We start from the raw sequence: 23,539 nt of genomic DNA on the forward strand, positions 1-23,539 counted from the left end.
TGGGGGTGGAAAGGGGCGGACTACTGTCCTGCAAGACCTTGGGCGTGGGGGTTAAGCTGCTTAGATCATTCAGGTCCTGAGGACCTTGCCCTTTGCAGAGATCAAGGGCTGTTTGGAAAACCTCATTGGCAAGAAAAAGTAGAAGTCTTTTCTGAGCTGAGCTGCCGTGAGTCTGGCAGGAGTCACATCTGGCTTTGTTGGTATCTGTTAGTAAACTGCTGTGAGTGCCACTCTAAGGGGTGAGGGGGCAGAGAGGGTCGGGACCACTCAGGTGTCCTGCAGCACCTCCGCCATGACAGGGGCCATGCAAATTCAGGTGGACCGGCTCTAGACCAATCAGGGGCATGAAAGGGCAAGGGAGGGTGAGGTGCTGCGGTGTCTGTCCTCCCCGTGAGAGTGGCTGCCCAGGTAACTGAGGGGCTGATAGACTAGGGGTACGTCCCAGGCCCAGCTCAGCCCAGCTCCTGCTGCCACACTATGAGCAGACTAGACCTACATCCCTCTCCACCTAAGCCTACAGGATGGGTATGACACTAGATTTCTGTGGTTGAGTCCAGAGCCTCAGATACAGTTAAGAGTTCCGTGTCTTGTGTCCATGAATCTTTTAAGGTCATAGCATAGACTTGGGTGGCAGTTTCAGCTTGTCCCCCCCCCCCCCCCCTTAGGCTCAGGTCTCCAGAAGTTTCCGTCTGGAGTTGGGGGATCTGTTGGGGCCCTGATAGATGGGATGTTATGGAACGTGCTGGACACAATCATGTTCTTTTGTGTGGAAACTGAAAGACAAAGCCCGCCTGAACTGGCTGTCACTGAGGGGTAAGTGGAGAGAGGCAGAAGCCGTACCTCAGAACACAGAAGAGCAATTTTATGTTCACAGCAGGGAGCGGTCCGAGCTCCTAACAGCCCGCTATGCGTTTACAAAGTACTAGAAGTTCTAAGGCCCCAAACAGAAATGGCAAAGGGAAGGAAATGCACCCCAGTTGGACCGTCCTGTCGAGCTACCCCAGTCTACCCTCCTAGTATGTGCGATTACTGTCAGTGGTGACACCAGGGTCCTCTAGGTCAGACGTTTACAGCCGAGCTCTTAGACACCTGCTGTATGTGCCTACCAAATGTGATCCTATCCTATGTGCATGGGAACATGCATGCATTTAAGGCTGCCCTTTCAGAAAGTACAGATTACACACAGAAACAGGTCATTTGTCCAGTTGCTAATGTTGACACACAGTACTATGAAGTTGTTTGAGGCCTCACGACTCTGCTGTAGCTGAGAATATTGACGGTTTGAGGCATGAGACCCCAGACGCCCTCCCTTGCTTCTCCTCTGCAAAAACAGAACCACCCGTGATCAAGTGTGCTCAAGTGTGATAAACCCTCCATCAGTCAAGACCCCATACCAAGGACAGTTGGCTTGGAGAGTTGCCAAGGAGACCTACCAAGCTTGAGTAGACTTTTGCATGAAACGAGAACCAAGCTTTCCTTTCTGGCAGGGTAAGGGGACTTGTAACTCTAGCTTGCCCTATCCAGTAAAGCCATTTTGATTCAATGGGAAGAATAACCACATTATAAAAACGTAAAACTTGATGGGGGAGTGGAATGTACCCCAACACTTGGTGCTACAAGAGAAGTGACAGGCTGATGCCCCAGTTGCTACTGTTTTGATTGAAGTGTACCCTGCGTGTTGCCAAGGAGTCATTCACACAAAGACCAAACCCTGCTTGGCTTTAACTCTTAGTCCTGTGGTGACATACAGCATGTGGAAAAGGGGACCAAACGAACGCCACAATGTTTCCATCGTGGTTCTGCCCAAACTCTCCGAACCAGAAGGAAAAGTTGTAGCGCCAACGTGGCTGGCCTGAGAAACGGCAAGGAAGTCCTGCGGGTTTCATGTTACCCGTTCAAAATGAGATGCTCACAATTCTGTGCCAGGCCGCTAAGCAAATGCAGGCCCGCTTAGCCCCTCTAACCAAGTGTAGAACCAAGAACTTTATATTTTCCAGATTTCATCTCCAAGTATGGCTTCTAGAAATGTGGGAATTAAATGTAGACAATGAACTCCATGGAACAAGAAACTGACAAGCCATTTTGTGGTCACTTAGCATTAGCACGACCAGAAAGCCAGCTATTTTCTCTAAACGATTCTTACAAATCGGCCCATTTAATACTAAAGGTATTAAATTAATTCTCTTAGAATTAAAAAGAAAAGCTAACAAAATAAAGAATGAATTATACTTTAACATAGTTTTCTCCCAAAAGACAAAACCCCTCCAAGAAACAAAAAACATGTACATCGCTGGCAGTAGGCTAGGATTATTTAAAGGTAAATATTCTATTAATCCTATACATACACGAGGTAACCCTGCCCATGCTGTTTAGATTCCTTAACTAATATGGCCACTACTGGGGAATTCTGAATCTTGATGCGTATGATCTGATAATGCTGGGGGGGGGGGGGTCCTTTAAAGACTTGAAACTATGTTTCAGAGCTGAGACTGTGCTGGGTAACCTATGCTTCTGAAAAAGCTTTACAAACTGAAGGGAAAAACCCATTCCTACTGGAGAGTTAAAACTGTCACTGAGAAAAAAAGTTAACAAGCCCTGGGATACATTAGTCCAGAAGCCACCAATGTTAGCGTCCATAGTGGCTTCAGATCCAGAGCACAAAGTGGGGGGAGCAGCAGTGACCCGGGAAAGTCCAACCTACCCAGCTGTACCCCCAGGGAAGGTGAGGGCTCGTGAGAGCCACAGATACGGGTTCTTGGTTCTACCGTTGGTTAGAGGGGCTAAGTGCGCCTGCATTTGCTTAGCCACATCAGAGCCAGGGGCAGACTGCTGCCCAGTCTCTTCCTAGGGCCTCCCAATGGCTTCCAAGGGTGTGGGGGGGGGCGCATCCCTAACCCTCTCTTACACACTCAGGTGTGGTTCCTGTGCTACTTCTGCTAGGTTCCTACCAGGCAGGGGCAGTCAGTGAACAGTTGGCAGATGCAGAAGCCTCCCATAGAAGTTAGTGACTATGTTCACATTAATAAATTAACATGGAAGGCAAAGCCAGAGCTTACTTCCAAACCAGAGACACTAGGTACCTCCACATTATCCTTCTCCTGAATATTTAAAATTTGAAACACCTAAACATACTGCCAAACACATTCTTTTTAAGTAAAATTAGTAAGTTTGATGACTATCCTGTCTTACAGAAGACCTTGGTATCTCCCATTAAGTGAATGAATTAACACACATACAGCAATTAACTCAGATGGGACGGTGAGCTCATGGTGCTTGGCCCAGGGCTTTCCCAACAGTGTAAGCCATGCTGCTTACGTGAATATGAAATGGAGTCGCTCAGTGTTCAGGATTCTGAGTGGAAGGCTGTGTTGAACATGGTGGCCTGTGGGAGGGGCTATGATTATCAGTCCCAAGATTTGGAGGGATGCGTTGACGCTTTCCCAAACATGCAGAACTTTCTTTCGGGTCAGTTCCAAAGCTCTCATTGGGAGCAGTGAGGAGGCACCAACACCCTAGAAGCCTCTCTGAGGAGGGCACAGAGGTCCTACTCATGGGGGGTCTCATCTGACTGCAGAAGGCAAGGGCACACAGCAGGGTCAGGACTGGTTTGCACCCACTCTCACCGTACCAGAAATGAGTTAGACACCAGGGTGCTCTCCGGTCGCTCACCACCACTGTGTGCAGACAGCATCCCAACACTTTTCTTTGGGTTTGCTCTTTTATGATAAAAAGTCACACTTTGCTCTTTGATTTTTGCCACCACTGAAAAGTGACATTTCAGGCTTCCAAAGATAGATAGGTTGGTCTGTCTGTCTACCTAACTACCCTTTATAGGCCTCGGCCAGACTGGCCCAGGTTTCCACTAATGCTCCCACCTCGACACATCCCGAGGTTGCAGGTGTCTAAGCCCAGATTCTCTCCTTCCTTTCTGATGCATCCAGAACATGTGATTCTCTTACATCAGCTTACTCTGTTGAGCACACCCTCCATCCAGCCATCTCCTTTTTTAAAAAACATGAGCACACTGTCGCTGTCTTCAGACACACCAGGAGAGGGCATCAGATCCCATTACAGATGCTTGTGAGCCACCATGTGGTGGCTGGGAATTGAACTCAGGACCTCTGGAAGAGCAGTCAGTGCTCTTAACCACTGAGCCATCTCTCCAGCCCCCCATATTACTTCAGAAGGCCGTTATACCAGCAAACAGCATAACTGGCCTGAGCAGGATCCTTCCAGAGCAGCTCCTTCCTCACCACTTACTCACTCACCTTCCCTCTTCTGGGAACCCAATCATCTCTTCCTTCAAACTGGACTCACACAACTACTTTTTTCTTGAAGGAATTTAAATTCTCACAAGAACCAACATGGACTTCTTTTTGTGCACAACAGCAATGGCCTTGGGGGTTTTGAAAAACAGCCAATGTTGGTGCTCACTAGGTCCTGGGCAGAGGGCGGCGACCTGTGCTCGACGCAGCGATGTTGAAACAGAGACCTAGACAACAGCTGTCAACTGCTTCCTGACTGTGATGACATTTCTGTACCCTGAAGTGTGCTGCCTGTGCAAGTTATCCGCACCCGAGCTGAAGGCAGAGGACTCAGTTGAGAGCCGTACACCCTATTCACTTGGAACCTACCATTTTGTTTCGTTTTTATGAAAACAAATCTTGAATTCAGTTTATACACTCAAATTTTACCTATTGAAAAAGAAATTACAAGGTGTCTTAGCGAGGGAAAGCTCTGCTTAAAAAGGCCAAAGTCCACCATGACCAGAGAGCCTCTGGGCTGAGCACAATATGAGACTCCTTTCTTCGGCAGGGCTTCTTTTCTGGCCTTGTCCAGGGTATTCTATATTTGCCTCTACCTGAGGAATGTCATATCGCCTTAATTAGTTCATAGGATCAAATTCCTTTCTCCTGACAAAACTTATTCAGTCAGCATCTGAGATTACAAAAATGATTCCCCCATGCTAATGAGGCATCCCCAGATACCTTAAAGCCCCCAGCCAATGACCTTTGCTCATTTTGGATGTCCCTGCCCTCAGTCCCCGAAGCCTTCAGTCGCCCTAAGCAAAGCTGATCTGCTATGGACAAGCGGTGCCGGTGTACTCATTCAGTGCTTGTTCACAGGGCTTCCGAACCCCAGCCCCTCAACATCTCTGCTATCTTTGCCCCTCTGGACCAAATTGGCCAAATATCCACAAGGGCAGGGAGACCCACATATTAGAATCATATTGCTGTGAAGAGACACCATGAACAAGGTGACTCTTATAAAGATTTAGCCGGGGCTGGCTTACAGGTTCAGAAAAAGTCCATTATTATCACAGCAGCATGCAGGCATGATGCTGGAGAAAGAGCTGAGAGTTCTACGCCTTGATCTGAAAGCACCCAAATGGAGACTGTTCCGCACTGGGTGGAGCTTAAGCATAAGTATGACCTCAAAGCACACCTTCACAGTGACACACTCCCTTCAACAAGGCCACAGCTACTCCAAGGTCACACCTGCCTCTTAATAAGTGCCACTTCCTACGGGCCAATCACTCAAACACATTAATCTATGGGGACCAAACCTGTTCAAACCACTATACAGAGTGAAGTAGCCCACATATATATATAATTCCAGCATTCAGGAAGCTGAGGCAGGAGGATTACATCAACTTTGAGGCTAGCTTGGACTACATAACCAAACTCTATAAATTAAATAATGGGGGGAAGGAGATAAGGTAACTGGGGATGTACTGTGGGTGGAAAAGCCAATTCAGATACAAATTATCAAGCTAGACATACTCAAAAACCACTACAGAATGAGCCAAAAATCCAAAAATTCAATTTAAAAACTAGCTGCCAAAGCAGTTTTCGAATTAAGCTAAATATTCAAAAGACTGGAATTTAGTATATCCAGAGGAAAAATTATTTAAAAAACATAGAAAAATTTACAGTGAAACTAAAGGACCTGATATGTTTGTTAACATTTAAACTCAAGTTCTTTCGTAGGAAAAGTAGGTAGCCATAAGGAAAACCAACCACACGTCTCCCACCCTCAACACATACATCGTCACGGCAGCTTCTGCTCTTCTTTTTACATTCATGTTTATTAAAGTGCGTCTACTTTCTTGGGGGGCAGTATTCTGGGGATTGAGCCCACACGAGCTAAGAACAGAACTCTCCCGATGAACTACACCCCAACCCGTACAGCCACTTTGAAGGATGAGAACGGTGCACTTTACCTGCAGTCAGTGCTGACTCCAGAAGACAAGCAAACAAATGGGGGAAACTGCCAGAGTAACACGCAAGTTATTTAGCAAAAAGCCTCCGTTCCGCACAAAGGTGACACTGGTTCACTGAGCCCAAGTACCAGTAGGTTATTAAGATCCATGTTTGGAAACCTTTAGAAGACATGGGTAAGTTGATTCATCTCTAAACATTGTTTTTAACTTTAATAGCCGGAAACACTTCATTCTTGTCCTGAGTATGCTTAAGAAACTTATTCATCTGCCTTCTAAGTAAACGGGGCTAGGTCAGTGCCCTAAATCTGAGGGGGGTCTCTGAATGTAATTTTCCACAGGCTTTACATTTTTACTGTCATTGTTTATTACTGTTTGGCTACATTCTCTATAATTCCAGCAGCATCTTAAACAGACAATGTGTCTATGTACAATGAAGACAAACAAACAAAATGGCTTGCAACACCAGGTAAGAGCCACAGTTTAACTGTACATGTTAAGGGGTGTCTGGCAGGGATAGTCTGTTTTCTGCACCATGGACAACTTACATGTAAGTCTCAGTACTATGAATGTGACAATAAAAAAATCCTTACAAGAATGAAATATAGCATCCCCCGAAAATATTGGTTTCTACCACACAAGGCAGTTAGAAAATGTTCACATTTTAACAAATCTGTACAAACCACAAGAAACATTCTATGGGACTATCATCCCACCTTGATGCTAAGAACTTTCTAGAAATGTAGAATAACCATGAACAATGTATAAATCTAGTTTCTATGTGTTCCACAGCTCTAGAACCTAAAAAAAAAAAAAAAAAAAAAAAACGATTTAAAGAACTCAATATGCCCAACATGGATCGTTTTACATGCCTTGATTGTTAATGAATGCCTGCTTTAATATCGATGATGTACAGTCAACTTGTGCCTTCAAGGTCATTCCATTTTTTATAGCAAAAAAGCAATATCATTTAGCAGCAATTAAAGCGCCTTCAAGAAGACTTAAAAAAAATACAATATCCAATTAGAAAAGCCATATTTTTAAACATTTGTACAAGAATAAGCTGCTGAAACTCAGTAATTGTAATCCAACATCTGTACAGTAGTTTACAATAGAGCCAGAAGGGAATTCATCATTATCCTGCATACAACTGGCCTGCTTTTGGTTACACACTGTCTCCTGTTTTAATGAACAAGCCTGGAAACAAAAGAAAAATGTTAATTCTAAAACACTGAAAGCCCTGGAAATACGATAATTTAGTAACTTCAACTGATTTGAAATAGGCAGCTCTTTGTGTTAAAGGTGCAAAGTGTCCGAAATGACAGCTTGCCTTTAACACACCCAGTCAAGAGGGGTTGGGGATAGGGCGGCGGACATGTGGTTTCGAGGTACAACTTGGTAAGAGCCAGAATAGGCAAATGACAAAACACAACTGTCCAAAGACCCTAACTCTCACATTCTGTCAGAAAACACAACGGCCGCTGTCACTCAGTTCTTGCTTTGGTTTCTGTAGACCAGCTGCCGAGTGCTGACGCTGTACCAGGCACTGTAGCTCCCGGGTTACAAATGTCGCATCATTCTTCTGTGTGTTCTTAAATAATGAAAAACTACCCTTCATATTAGAACTCTCTGGTAACAATCAAATATATTTAAGTATTATAAACGTTATTTACAGAGTCCTCCTTGTTCTATTGTAACGTGGTGTTTCTGTTTTATGCTGCTCCAGGGCAGTGAGGAGTGTGTACTTAGTCACTGTCCATGATCCACTCTCACACACAGGACTCCATGGAGAGCTTTAGTTCACAAACACTGCTTAACCATGTCCCATATTAAAAACAAAAATCACAAACACTCAAATGCACTCAAATTCAAGTATGCATCTGGAAGCCAATCAAAGAGAAGAGATCATGCCAATCTTGGAGGAGTCAGTAAGTAATTATGCTTGAAGAAGGAGGAGTGGGAGCTGCTGTCAGCCCAGACATATGTAGGTTGCCTGAAGAATTTGATCTTCTCATATGTGGCAGAAGGTATGGGTCATTTGCCAGCTGGTGCACATCAAATCGATCTTCTTTTCGGTAAGCCAAACAGCGTCTTATAAAGGCCTTTGAAAGAGAGAGAGAGAGCAACACAAATTATCTTCTACCTTCTAAATACCAACCCAGCACTCCTACAGAAGCAAGGACAAAGTTAAGACTATAAACAGACCAGCTTTTATAGGGTGGGGTAGCAGTGACAAGCCCTCCAGGGACACCCCCTTAGCATATCATAGCCACAATCAGTACTGCTGTCCTTGGCCGCAAAGTTTTATTTCTACTTACAAAACTTTTAATTTATTTTTATTTCATGTGCATTGATATTTTGTCTGCAAATCTGTGTGAGATGTCGGGTTCCCTGGAAGTGGAATTATAGTTATCAGCTACCATGTGGTGCTAGAAATTGGACCCAGATCCTTGGAAGAACAGCCAGGGTGCTTAACCACGGAGCCATCTTTCCAGCCCCTACAAACTTCTTAAGGTATCTTTTGTTTATATTTTTTTCTGATTCTAATTACATTTTGTTATCAATTTTGTTTGGCTAAATTGTAAGAAGCCATTCTCAGCCTTACTCTCCTCCCCCTACTCAGCATGGCTGCCTTTAGATGAAGATCATGTTGGCACAGAAGTCCCATTACAGTTTCTGTTTCCTAGGTCAACTCTGCATCTTTATTTAGATTTTGTTTTTGGTTCATTTTTGGTTTGTCTAAAGCTAGTCTACATAGTGAGTTCTACTAGGCCAGCCAGAACTACATAGTAAGTAATTTCAAAACAAACAACAAAACCCTTAAAACTAACCCTGACCCTAAACCAAAACCATGTTAAAAAATATATATTGTTAATTCATTGCTAAATTATTATAGCCACCAAGCACTGTGCCTCATGAATTACTAGCCCTGTAGAGCCGGGAACAGGAGGGTCACTGTGAGGGAGACAGCTATGTTAAATATTTAAGGCTAGCTTGGACTAGAATGAGACCCAATCTCAAAAAAGGAAAACAAAACCAGTCATGGTGACACATACCCTTACTCCTAGCACTTGGGAAGACAGAGGTAGTCAGTTTGAAGTCAAGTCTGTCTACACAGAGAAACCTTGCCTTGATAAACCAAATAAAACCAAAATAAAAGAAAAAATAAAAAGAAACAAAACAACAAAAAACCAATCCAAAGAAGATAATTTCCAGTAACCAAGTTCAGAAAAGCAGCGTTCTGTAAGCATAAAGGCAGCTCTGACTGCAAACAACTTGCAGCTGTGCTTGTTACTATCTGAGAGAACCTCACTATGGAGGCAGGACTGAAACTGCAATGTTCTTAGGAACATGCGGGTCTTCAGTTCACAGAGATCCATTTGTCTTTGATATTAACAGACAGAAAAGTAATCTCCATGGGTGTGCACACATCCATGGGCACTGGAGGCACAGGCACGTCAGGAAAGGCTCTGTGGGGCTCTAGTTCTCACTCACACACACAGACAGGAACAGGTTCCGGAATGGACTCGACTGTATCGACCTCTGACCCACCGCACCACAGCACAGAGAACAAGGTGTCACGTCAGCAGGACACTGCTGAGTCTGGCACAAGACTTTAAGCAAGGTGGTTTTGTACATTGTGGTTGTTTTCTCGATTTATAAGAACAACATTCAGTGTATATAAAAGCACCATAGAAATGATAGCAATTATTACACCTACTCTTCCTAATACTTATTTTTAAAATTAGTGTTTTATTATATCTTATCTGTATGAGTGTTTTGCCTGCATGAATGTTGGTGTGTGTGTCCTGGTGGAGACGAGGGTGTCAGATCCACTGGAACTGGAGTTACAGGAGGTGGTAAGGTGTGTAGTTGCTGGGAATTGATTCGGATACAGCAGCCAGTGCCCGTAACCACTGAGCCATCTCTCCAGCCCCATTTTTTGTATACTTAAGTGTCTTAGTATTACAACAAGCAGACTGAAGAAGACCTAAAAGTAATAAACGGTCCAGATGTTGTGGTTTCTTCCTAATTTTCGAAGAAATACAAGTTGTTGCGCACATAGACTAAGGAAGCATATTGAGTGCTTAAAGATGAAAAGCAGCTCATCCAAGGCCGGCGCAGCCTGTCCCCAGAGCGCAGCAGCAGCTCTGCTGTGGTGGCCATTCCTGCTGATACAGTCACTGAAGCACTGATCACACTGGAACCAAAGCCCAGACAAGTCACAGAACATTATGAGGTTAATACCTTGGCTTCACTGCTTACAACTGGTTTTACAGGGAACTGGACTTCTGTGGCTTTTAGTATTGTGTTTTCCTGTAGAATGTCTTGTTGAGATTGATTGTGACCAAATGGCTTTAAAAAAAAAAAAGAATAAAATATTGAAATAAAATATTTAAAACAAAGAATCACCAGAGCCCACCACAAAAATGATTTGTATTTTAACATCTTGTCCTCAGCTACTTGAAAGTTGGATGTGGTCTCACAGAAACAAAGATTATAGCTGAGAGCAGGCTGAAAAATCTAGTCAGTTTTCAGAAGATAAACTGTGTGTGCCAGAGAAGCAGTGAGGCTGTCACTCTTGTGATCAGAAGGAATGGGTCCAGAGCCAGGACGCCTGGGTTTGGAGTCAGTTTTTAACAACTCAACACAAGGGAGAGGGAACTGAGAACTTGAGCTGAGGCCCTGCCTCTATCAATCTGGCCTGTGGGCAGATCTATGGGAGCGTTCATTTTATTAATTGACTACTGGTGAGGGAGGGCTACTCCTGGACAGGTGGTCCTTAGGCAAACAAACCAGCAAACTGGGCAAGCTAAACAAATCAGTAAGAAGTGCTCCTGTGGTCTCTTGCTTTGCTTCCTGCCTTGGCTTCCTTCGATGGTAGACTGTAATTTGTAAACCAATCTAGAAACTCTTCTCTGCCCAAGTTGGTCATGATGTTATTCTCAGCACGAGAGCAAACAAAAACAGTCTTTCTATGCTGCACATCTAGACAGGTTTCTCTACCTCTCCTCGTAGTGATGGAGATTGGGCAGGGGCCAACTAGACATGACAACTTGCATTCCTGATTCTAATATTAACAGAGGTTTGGCATTCTTTGAGGAGTTTTGGGAGGAAATGGTGCCCAGGCCGGCTGTCTGCAGGAATTGGAGCTGAGAACTGAGGAGTGAATGCCTGCAAAGTGCTCACCTCCAGAGTTGTCAACAGAAAATGTTTGGGAAAGATGGTAAGGAGGAGAGATAACCACATCAACTGCTGAATAACTCTGACCCAAGGAAATAATCAAGAAATGTGCCTTTCCTTGAAAGAAGCTAACTTGATTCTAAGTTAATGAAAAATTACACATTTAAAAAAAATAACAATCACCTTAACTTATCTCTATACAATTGAAGCTGGTGTAACAACTTACTTTTCTACCATAGAGGCACTGGAAGAAGATGACCCCAACTGACCACACGTCAACCTTGTTGGAGATCTTCGGTGGCTCTTTTCCAACTACAAAGCACTCAGGAGGTAAATACCTTTAAGTAACAGGAGGGAAAAGAAAGAACACAATGCTTAGTTTAAATTTTTCTAATCTTAGAGTGCTTAATTTATTTACTTACACACAAACTGTTTCACCAATAAAAGCTAAGAGTCAAAGTTTTAGTTCATTTGAACCAAAAATATAACTTTGTAAGAAAACATATTCATACTAAAAACACTCTCACTGGAGATTGTGACAGTATCATCTAACCTCTAATAACAGAAGAGACACTCTCCGACCCACCTCAACCACTGTCTAATTGTGTGTAGTTCTAAAACACACGCCAGGCCACAGATTCTCTCCTTTAAGCCACCCAAAGCCTTTACTTATTCACATTAGATAGGATCTCATCTCTCTCACTGTAACATAACCTATCCTAATCCACCATATAAATGCCAAAATCTGCAAACACCTTTATCCCCTCTCTTACCCCATGCTGGTTAGTCAAGTTACTCACTCACCTCTGGGCATGAGCTTTCTCTTTACCTGCCAACGCAGAGTATGGCTTCCTTCCCCATGTCAGGGGAAGGGTGTATGGTGCATCTACAAAAGCATCAGCATTCACTGCACTAGACTGTGAGACATGCAGGGAGCTTAGGTTTATTGTGCAGTTTCCAGCACTACCAGTCAGTGTGTGAAATATACTGAGCATTCAAACATTAACTTTTAAAATTTAAAACTGCTTATCCATAAATTCTTATTTTGATATGTCAAAGTTCGTAAAAATAATTTTTATCTTAAGTTATAAGTAAAACAATCTATCAGAGATGTAAGCATCTCAAAACTCAAAAAACTTTTGACAAGTTAAAAATAGTAATCACAGGTAATGTTATTAACTGTGGCTCACTTAAGAATATTCAGTTCTATTCTATCGTGAAAGGAGCCTGGCTCTTGAGCATCTTTCCACACATAAGCAAGTGTAGGAACAATCCTGTAGGTGACAGACCTGGCTGCACTGGACATCAGTAAGAGGAAGAAATGAAGCTGACTTTTCCTAAGTGACAAGTATTTTATACACGTGTCCTCTGAAAGAATCATCCCAGTCCCCAAATGCACAGTTAGTAATGCAGCACTGTGCAGCAGTAAACTGTTAAGGCACAGAGCCCCTGGCAGGCGGTGCACTCGCTGATCTGCATCATGGCAGGGGAGAATTCTCAGCCGTGAGAGAGGCACAGGACGACCATGCTGTGAAGGAGAGGATGGAAAGTAGGTGCAAAGGGAAAGCAGCCCCACGGGAGGAGCTACCCAGAAGAAGCAGGACAGCAAAGATAAAATATATAGATTTAGAAAGTGGTAACTCAGGAATACCAGAGGGGAGTGTGTGCTAGCTAGCCAGGGGAGGTTGGAAAATGCCCAGCCACTGAGCAAGTTAAGGGTTATTAAATGTAAAGGCTGGGTGTGTGTGTCTTTTCATTCACGAGTCCAGAGAGCTCGTGAAAGCAGAGCCGCATGTGCACACACTGGGAGCTCAGTGTTGGTTTAACAATTTACGGCGGCAACACTGAACTCTTTTTTGGGGGGAGGGGGGATCAATTTCTACAGAAAATACATGCTGTTGTTTTTGAGACAGGTCTCACTATGTATCCTTGGCTAAGAACTCACTCTGTAGACCAGGCTGGCCATCAACTACGGAGATCTGCCTCTACCTCCTATGGCTGGGTACCACCACATCTGGCCTGGAAATAAGTCCTATGTCTCTACATAAGAACATCATGACTGTTGTCTTGCACAGTCCCTAAAACAAGATGTCCTGACGCAGGTCCACCTGTAAGAGGGACATTTCCTCCTGGTGTTCAACAAGAGTGAAGACGTAATGACAGGAACAAACAATGGGTGTGCTACAGAAAAGAAAAACTTTTTATGCACTACAAGGCTTTAGGACTTCTGTTGTAAAGAACAGCCTTGTCATAAAAGTGCACAAGACTTCTGACTGAGACTATTAACCTTTAGGAGATTATAAGATTGAGAGACAATCTCTTCACTGTGAAAGCAGTGTCTATTTAGGTGGCACCACAGGCAGATGATATAACTTCCATGTGGCTTACAAATATCCACAAACAGGACGAATTTCTCTTCAGGCAAAGACAACACAACTCAGGGAATGGTTCCACTTGGGCTTCCCTGGGGCCTTCAACAGTCAGTGCACTTGGAATCCTGTTCAGTGAAATTATATGACCTCTCTTCCCTGCAAGGTCTCCCTTCTTGCTAATCTCATTTATTCTGAGAACTAGGTTAGTTTTGAAAATGTTAGTCTATGTTCTCCACTCTGGCAATCTTGAGTAAGTTTGAAAATTCCCACTGTCATGGGTTTAGAAATGAGCAGGGTCCTGGTGAGTGTCATAATAACTGGACGGAAGCTCGAGTCACAGAGTTTGGGATCCTGCCCTGGCTTCTTTCCATGCTGAACAGTGCTGTGCAAGTGTAGGCCAAAATAATCCCTTTCTTCCTGGTTCGTTTGTTTTTTTGTTTTTGGCTGTAATGTTTCATCACAGCAATAGTAACCTTAAGACACCTAGGATGTCATCATTCTATCTAGATTTATAGCTACAATAAAAAAAATTTGAGTCAGGTCTGAAGACTTTGAATATGCTGAATTTATCCACAATCTACAATTAATAAACTGTATATCATATATATGTGTGTGTATACACACACACACACACATACACACACATCACAAAACCTCCACAGAAGACCTGAGGTTCAAAGGCGTTCTTACTTGAAACAGTTGGGATATTATATCAGCAAAAGTACTTATTCAGATCATAAACATCACTCAGCACCACAGAAGAAACTCAGAATTTCTGACTCACACTGGAAGTTCCTGGCTGTTACATATTAAAGTCATATGCAGATGCTAAGCCATTCTTTTTGTAATTTTCAATCTTTGCCATTACGCTTACCAGTAAGTGCCTGCCCCTTGAGAAGTCAGATCCATCCCATCAACACCATAACTATCATCATCCATAATCTTGGACAGACCAAAATCAGTGATTTTAATTTCTCCACACGCCGTTCCATCTACCAGAAGGATATTTCCTAAAAAACAAAGTACAATGTTTTTAGCAATGCACGTGTGCACACACACACACACCATATATATGAATGAAAGGATAATTTTTACAAATAAGAGTATGTTTGGTAAATAAATATATATTTGGGGACTGATTATGGTGATATATGCCTTTAATTTCAACACTCAGGAAGCAGAGAAAGGTGGGTCTCTCTGAGTTCATCTGCCTAGGCTACAGAGTGAAACCCTGTTATAATATACAAGAAAAAAAGCAAACAAAACCCCTACCTCCCACAGTAGCCCCATCCCCCCAAACACCAACCCTGTTAAGACACATTTCCTGAAATACCTGGCTTAAGGTCATAATGTATAATAGGAGGTTTGATTTCATTGAGATATCGTAAGGCATTCACAATCTGCATCACAATAGACCGAGCTTCTTTCTCAGACATCAACTTGTGCTGCTTCAGGTAGAAGTCCAAGTCATTGCCTTCACAGTACTCTAGCACTGTGCAAAACCTACACAATCAACAGAACGACCAGCAGAAAAGGTACAAAATCATTATCCAGTAACTAAGAATGCTGAGAGATGAGAGTGTGTGCACCATCACTGCAGGATCGGAAACAAAAGCAGTGCTCAAGTGCTCTGTATGCGCACAGCTGTCTACTTACGTGTCTGTGTCCAAGGAGAAGTAGTCATAGAGCTTCACTATTCTGGGGTGATCCAGTTCCTTGTGTATCCGATACTCTCTGCAAGCATGTTTGTGGTAGTTCTCCTTTTTCTCATCTCTCCAGCTTTTATTAAGCTGGTGGATCTTCACAGCAGCATATCTTTGCTCATACAAGTCAAAAGCCTACAATTTAAGGCAGAAAACAGTCACATCGCACACCAATCAAACACCTAAACAGATTTTAATTTTGATAATAATTTTTGAAATAACTAGTGATCCTTTCTACTTAAAGAAATAAGACAGAAATGTCATGGCAATGAAAACTAAAGTAAAAACTCAACACAAACTTTTACCTTCAATTTCGTTAAATGCTAATATTTTGAATCACAATAAAACAATGAAGCTAGCATTCTTTTAAATATGGACCCACTCCTTTACATGTGCAGTTTTGTAGGGAGCAACTGGCAACACAAATAGCTATGATGCTTTTCTGCATGACAGAAGACAAAGTATTTTTATCTTTTCTTAGCAACTCCCTGCTTTTAACTTTTTTGAAAATTAATAGGTTCTTTTAATTTTAAAGTTGTTTTTATTTTATGTGTATAGGTATTTTGCCTCTGTTATCTGTGCACTTGTACATGTAGTGCCTGCAGAGACCAGAAGATGGCCTTGGGTCCTCTGAAACAGAAGTTTGCAGATGGTGGTGAGCTGCCCATGTGGGTGTTGGGAATTCAACATCTTTCTCTGAAGGAACAACCACTGCTCTTAACTACAATCTCCAGCCTCAACCAACATGTTCTTAAAACTTTATTATGAAATTATTTAACATGCACTGGAGAAGTAGCATGATGAATGTTTATACACCTACCATCCAGTTAAAAAATGTCATCTATTCCTTCTATCATGTCACCGTCCTTTAAGGTAAGAGTATGTAAATTTAAACCCAGGGTGTTGTGCAGGTTAAGCAAGTGCTCTACCATTAATTAAACACTACCTCCAGTAAACTGACTTATCCCCCTTATAATGTTTAAAAAATAAAGTCTTGGTAATTCTTTAGTATTTATCTCTAAGAGATAAGGCCTTAAAAGATCATATCACCATACCTAAGTATATTAATATTTCCTAATCTAATCTATATTCAAGTTTATCAAATGTCTCCTCCCTCAAAAAACTGTTCCAATTACGCAGCCCACTTCATGAAGAACAAAAATACGGTCAGTACTTTTAAATTTCCCATACTTTATAAGTGTTTTAAACCTTTTATTTTACTTTAGGTGATCACCCTGTGATCTGAACCATGAATATATAAATATTAAATTATTTATATGTACAAAAATGCAGATGCCTGCAGAGGCCAGATGCATCAGAACACCCTGAGCTGGAGTTAATTACAGGCAGATGTGAGCCTTCCAACAAAGGTGTTTGAAACTGAACTTAGGTCCTTTGAGAGAGCAGGACATGCCCTTACTGTGACACCCTGTCCCCCATAAAAGTTTTAAACACCAAATGCTTTTAAAGAAAATAGTTTAAGTTTCATGGTGACTTATATGCAAAGATGCCCCTTTAAAAAGCACCAAATAACTTATAGATTTGTTAAAAGGTCTCCAGAGACTTACTAGCTTAAGCAGAAAACAAAACAACAAAGAAAATCACTTAGCTTATCTGTCAGGTCAACATAGCCCAACGTTATCTAAGGGGCTCTGCTTTGAGAGACTGACTTGATCAGACTGTCCAGTCATCAGTGGCACCCCTGAGCATGTGGTGCTGGACTATGTAAAAAAACACACAAACCAGAGGAACCAAGCCAGTAAACAGTGTTCCTTCACAGCCCTTGCTTCCAGCATCTGCTTTGAGCTCCTGCTATGGCTTTGCTCACTGTAGGACTGTTCCCTTCCCAACTTGTTTTGGTCAAGTGTCTGTCACAGAAAGAGAGAGGCAAACTAGAACAAAGAGTAAATGACCAACACAGAGAGGGACTGAGCAGTTGAGACAGCGAGACTTAGTGCAAGGCTGGATCCTCAGTCTTATGTACATCTCAATGGCTGAGAGAACAAATTAAGACTACGTGTAGATGCAATCAGAGTTCAGACCCTAGAGATACGAAAACAAAATCCACAATAAACTCTTCTTTGTAATGAGACTGAGGATAAAAGCCCATCTAAAACCAGAACACAAAAGCCAAATATTTCCACCTCCCCCCATATCATCATAAAGAACAGGACACACTACCTTATACACCTCACTAAAGCCACCTCTTCCAAGCAGATGAAGTAATAAATATCTTTCATTTAACGTTGGATGATCTTTGAACCTTAAAAGGGCAGGGGAAGAAAACTATTGAGGCACATTAAAAGAATACAAGGAGTTCTGAGCACATTAATGCCCGGTCTTGACTACTCCTAGCCATGTCTGTTTCAGTTTCTCTGCTATTAATTTCCAATACCAGCCAGTAGCTACTATATTCCCAGTCTTTCTACATAATACATCACTTGTGTCCTGCTGTAGCACTTACAAACTGTAACTGTAGCAGCAAGCCTCTAACAGTATTCCCAAAACTATCAATATGCTTGATAGCAAACACTTATTCCTCATAAACCACTTCTATCACAAAAATATTTTTATAATGAGTTACAAGTGATCAAGATTTTATAGTACTGACTTATATTTGAAAAAAATTTATCAACTAGTCTTTGTTCATGGTTATATCTTAGTTTCTTTGAATTTCTATTCATCAATTTTGAAAGTAAACATTAAAAAAAACTTTAATGAACACTTACATAAGCTCATTGTTTTAGTTTTCACCAATCCTATGAAACAAAACCCGCTACTATGTCTCTTTTACAGATAAGGGGTGTGTAAAAGAGAGGGTCAGACTGAGTGGACCACCAGTACAAATTTCACATGGAAGGCTTTGTTGAAAGTTTACAAAATTTACACTCTGACAGCAATGACTTTAAAATAACATTTGTAAATACACATTAGTAGAATTTTACTTTTTTGTATGTATTTTGATACAAGATCAAAATAATGATTTTGCTCAAAAAGCTTACAGGTTATGGGGAGGAAACAAAATAAACTAACTCCAGATTTACTAATTACCATCGAAAATTAAAGAAAAAAATAATGACAGGGGAAATAAGGTAAGATGGCTCTCAGGCAGCTCATCTGTCTTTTGAACATTAGGTGTGAAATAAAGAGAAAGCCACTTCATATATCCAGAAGTGGGTATTTCAGGACAGGACTGGGAGGTACAAAGGGGAAATCACAATATCTCTGCTCTCCCTTGGGCCTTCTGTCATATGTGAATGTACGACTTACTGTGAATTATCCTCATTGTTTATTCTCTTCAGCTCTCGGATGTGAAGATTTCTGACCCTTTCTAAACGCTCCAGTTCCGCCTGGATTTCAGCCTCTTCCTGCAGATGAAAAGGGGAAACCATAACAAACTCTATTTATTTATGATATAAAAGGGTATTTTATCCATGCATCCATTGTCAGTGACAAGAACAATAGTGTATTACAAAGTACCACTGAGTTAGAAGACCAGAGTACTCTCTTAGCACCTCAGAGTCAGACGTGAGCAAAGGCCTACTGTGGCACGCCATCCTCTACCTAAGAGCTGTACATGAATGCTCAAATTTTTCTGTACTCTGAGGAACCTATTTTGATAATGTCTACATTGAGTGACTGACTTCAAGGCAATAGAAAACTGACCCATCCCACAAAATAGGTTACCCAATTTTAATTTAAGAGGAACAAATTTACTAGCACAAAACAAATGAAGGTATTTTATATATATATATATATATATATATATATATATATATATAAAATCAGTAAGGGGGAGAAAGAGAGTAGCTACAACCTAATAAAATCTGGACTACAAATACACTCTTTGGATAACCCCCTATAATCTTAAAGACATAAGAAAACTTATGAACAGCAATGGCAGATCCTCAGTTAGCAGAGCAGATAAAGCCAAGTTCTAAAGATGTACTTCAAAAGTATTCAGTATATACTGATGCATGCATTTTCATATCTTGAAACACATTTTTTTAAAAAATTTAAAGATACCAAAGCATATCAAGAAAATGTATTATCTCCCTCCTCACACACATATGCCTTTGTCAGTGTTAATTTAAGAACATTTACAGATGGATATAAGAGTTTTCTAAAATATTTTGAATAAAAGTATTTGTTAAATAAACAAACATTATGGTAGCCTATTATGTATGTAGTATAATCTACTGTATAGACTAGGTGTTATTTCTCAGTATTTTAGCTCACTCTTATTATATATTTCAGATTTACCTCAAACCCACGAACACCAAGTGGTAAGAGCAATATCATTCATTCAACATCAAAGACTCACTGTACAAACAAGAAATCAATTTAAAAGCTTTAGAACAATACATTTTTTTGTACAGCTAACCTGGTTGTCTTAATAAGGTAGAAAAAAAATAGCCCTTCAGATAGGTAAAAAGTATGATAAAGTTTACATTTTTAGCTCCAGAATCCAGAAGAGGTTGACTGTTCTCTTTACATTACTGGCTTTTGGCAAGCTAGTAAAAGTTCAAAGGGTCTGATAAAATGCACAAAGCCTATAAGAATAGCAACTGGAATATCTGTTACAATTTTACTTGAAATTACCACATGGGGATGCAATTTCAACAGTGTATTTTCAGAAATTTGGCCTTTTTACTTATTTATTTTTAAATTTTACTTTATGTATATGCGTGCTTTGTCTCCATGTTTATCTGTGCCCCACATGCATGCCTGGTACCTGAGGAGGCCAGAAGAAGGCATTTGACCTTGGTACTGGAGTAGCAGACATTTTAAGCTGCCATGTGGGTGCTGGAACTTGAACCCATCAGTCAGGGCTCTCAACTGCTGAGCCATCCCTCCAGCCCCAGAATTTTAATCTTTAACTACAGAATAAAAGATTCAACTAAACTGCTGAACAGAGTAATAGTTTTTATAGTCATCAGGTATTATACAATAGAGGTAACAAACATCTTGAAGTTTCTACAGAAAAGTATGAACTATATCTACACCTCCCATATGAACCTAGTGATTCTTAAACCTTAAAATGCTAGAACATATCCAAGGGGGATACAATTCTGCAACTTTAATAAATTTTTCCCAAGTTTCACAGAGAAAAAGGTTAAAGAGTAAATATGTTTTCCCTTAATTCATATACAAGGACCTTAATTCTGGGTCTTTGGAACATGGAGTTTGTTGGAAGTTATGAAGGTGAGGCTTCGTGACAAGATGTGTTAACAGATGACATTCCTGCCTGAATACACAACCCCAGACCACTTATAAGTCATGAAGAGAGTCTTCACTAAAACCAATCTCTGCTAAAACCTGGTCTAGACTTTGAAACTAAGTAGATAAATTTTTTGTTGCTCAAGCAACCAGTCTGATACTTTACTATGGCAGCCCAATCAAGCGTATACATTCTTTTAAGTCAGTGGTTCTTAACCTTCCTAATGCTGTGACCCTAAAATATAATTCCTTGTGTTGTGGTGACCCCCCAACCACAAAGTTATTTCATTACTTCAAAACTATAACTCTGCTACTATTACAAATCAAAATGTAAGTAATATGCGGAGTATCTGGTTGGGGTTGTAGCCCACAGGTTGAGAAGCACTGTCTAAGCAAATGCTAGAGGCAATACTGTCCAATGACATCTCCTCATAAGAATGGGTATGGCCTAGTTGGAATATAGCTGCATGAGTCAAAACAGCTAAGTTACCTTGCATCAGATAATTTCCAAAGGTCTGTTCTATAGGCTATATTCTTATTGCCAGAGAATGACATTCATCTTTTAAGTGAGAATGGTCTGAGGTCACAACTAATCACAATAGAACCATAGTATGATCCGATCTAAAAAAATAAAGTTCTAATTCCACTAGTTACTTATAGTTATGTAAAGCACAGACAGTCTTAAACAAGGATATTTCTGGAAATGAACTGGTCTCTGTAGGCAGTTACAGAGTACAAGGAACATTAGTAAGAACAGATTAGTGGTAAGCAAGGTGATCAAACACAAAATAAATGGATGTATCCCTTCTCTATTCAAGCCCAAAAATGCAGCAACAGGCAATTTAACAATATGTACCATACCTGAAAACACATTTTTATATTCTGATATACAACACAAAAATCAAGTCATATAAACAGCAGATTTCAATACTGCCTGATTAAATGACCTGCAAATTACTACCTTCCAATACTTTTAAATTCATGAACAGTAAGTCCCATGTCCACTGCACATGAATAATTTATTGACATATTTTCAGCACAAGAATGTGCCTTATTCATAGTCTCTTTTGACAACACAATATGCCCTGATTCATGAGTTACAAAATATCATGTCTACTCCAGCTTCTTGCTCTCTAACTCCGTTTGCCCACCTACTCATTCTCTCTCTCTCTCTCTCTCTCTCTCTCTCTCTCTCTCTCTGTCTCTCTCTCTGTCTCTCACACACACACAGAGAGAGAGAGAGAGAGAGAGAGAGAGAGAGAGAGAGAGAGAGAGAGAGAAGAGAAATCCACCAATTTATCCTTTATCAACTTTATCCTTATTATGTAGATATGAGCCAACAGTGGAACAGTTATTTCCAATACAGAACAGATCTGAATTTATCTCAACTTGCGTGAGACTGTGTAGATGAAAAAGGAAGAGACACAAAACTCTGGAATTCATGTCTACTCTTTTCTACTTATACATATTATCTTTCTATTCTCATTTCCAGTGCAGACATCTGCCATGAGTGAGAAGAACACTTTCTTTCCTACATGAGTTTAAGCAGCTTAGACACCTCCATTCCAAGCTTGTTGCTAATGATCTCCTTCTCTTCCCTCACAGAGTGTTCCTCATTTTCTCCTAAGAGAGAAGTGTTGAGGCTATGTGGCTCGTGTGGCTGTATGTTTCATTCTCCCTTCAAATGCACAGATCTATACACTGAAATGTTTAACTGGGAATGAATGCTAAACAAGACAGGTTTGTTCCTCTACACATTTCTCCATTTTGTGTAAACAAAGCAAAACCCTGTCTAAACAGTTGCAAATAAATGTAAGAATTCCAATGACTGGCAAATTCAAAGTAGAATATTTAGTATTAGTCTGCTAAACTGCTATATTATAGGGGCAGAATCCCTTAAATACTACCTAGGTGCTGACACTGTCTAGCAGGCCATGTACAGCCCATTTCCAAGGTGGTCCTTTCTTCCAGGTTTCTACTTCCTTTGAACCTTTTCAGGATACTGATGGATCACATAGTATACCAAGATTAAACTTTCTACCTGACAATGGGAAAGGATCAGCTTTAACATACTCATTATGTGTGTGCATTTAAATAGCATAGATTTATAGTTTTAAGTAGAAATGGCCAGTAGCCAAGAAATTGGTGTCCTTTTAAATAATTTCTAGATTAAACAACTCAGCATGCTCTAAGTGAAAGAAACCTGACTTGTGCTATTAAAACAGTCACAACAACAAATAACCAAACCTTTTTTTTTAGACCATCACATAGCCTACCTTTGGCTATGTGGCTGTGTAGCTGAGGATGACCTTGGACTCCTGATCTTCCACTAGATACACTGGGGTGTATAGAATCCTAGATTCAGCATGCCAGACAAACACTTTACTAGGTGAGTACATCTCCAGCCCTACAAAAATGTTTAAATCCTACGGCTTAAACATATAAGTTAATATTAAACACTAAAGAATGAAAACTTTACCTCCAAATTTTCATTTTGGTAAGTGACTATCATCTACTGCCAAGTCTGGGTTCTGATTATAAGCCAGACTGCCCCAGACTGTCCCAGGCGTCTGGGGAAGAGGAGGGGCCTATGGCAGCTTCCATCTATAGCTAGTTCCATGCTCTCTCAGCAGTCATCCTTCACATTCCACTCATCTGTGACTAGGAAGCAACAGTAAGACAATGTGTCAACCCAAGAGTTCCAACACATGTCTCAGCACCTTTCCTGCCCACACACAGCAAGAAGTCAGTGTGGGTGTCAGTGTGACTTCTCAAGCACGGGGCACTTCCACCAGCAATACCTGAGAACTATCCCTACTCCTGCCCTCACCAGGTACAGA

The 23,539-nt window shown here is 41.1% G+C and overlaps 1 protein-coding gene across 1 annotated transcript in view; it reads right to left on the reverse strand.

The window, feature by feature from the left end:
- Positions 1-6,216: 6,216 nt before the first annotated feature.
- TLK1 (tousled like kinase 1) overlaps positions 6,217-23,539 on the reverse strand; it is a 93,487-nt gene continuing 76,164 nt past the window's right edge. The window contains exons 13-20 of the mRNA XM_080927146.1: positions 18,750-18,847; positions 17,661-17,742; positions 15,433-15,614; positions 15,110-15,279; positions 14,651-14,786; positions 11,631-11,742; positions 10,469-10,576; positions 6,217-8,322 (exon numbers count right to left, since the gene is read on the reverse strand). Of these exons, the coding sequence (XP_080783272.1) occupies positions 8,146-8,322; positions 10,469-10,576; positions 11,631-11,742; positions 14,651-14,786; positions 15,110-15,279; positions 15,433-15,614; positions 17,661-17,742; positions 18,750-18,847 (1,065 nt within the window). The 3' untranslated portion in view covers positions 6,217-8,145. The remainder of the gene's footprint in view (positions 8,323-10,468; positions 10,577-11,630; positions 11,743-14,650; positions 14,787-15,109; positions 15,280-15,432; positions 15,615-17,660; positions 17,743-18,749; positions 18,848-23,539) is intronic.

The sequence above is a fragment of the Micromys minutus genome (genome assembly GCF_963924665.1).
Source record: "Micromys minutus genome assembly, chromosome: 13".
NCBI lineage: Eukaryota > Metazoa > Chordata > Mammalia > Rodentia > Muridae > Micromys > Micromys minutus.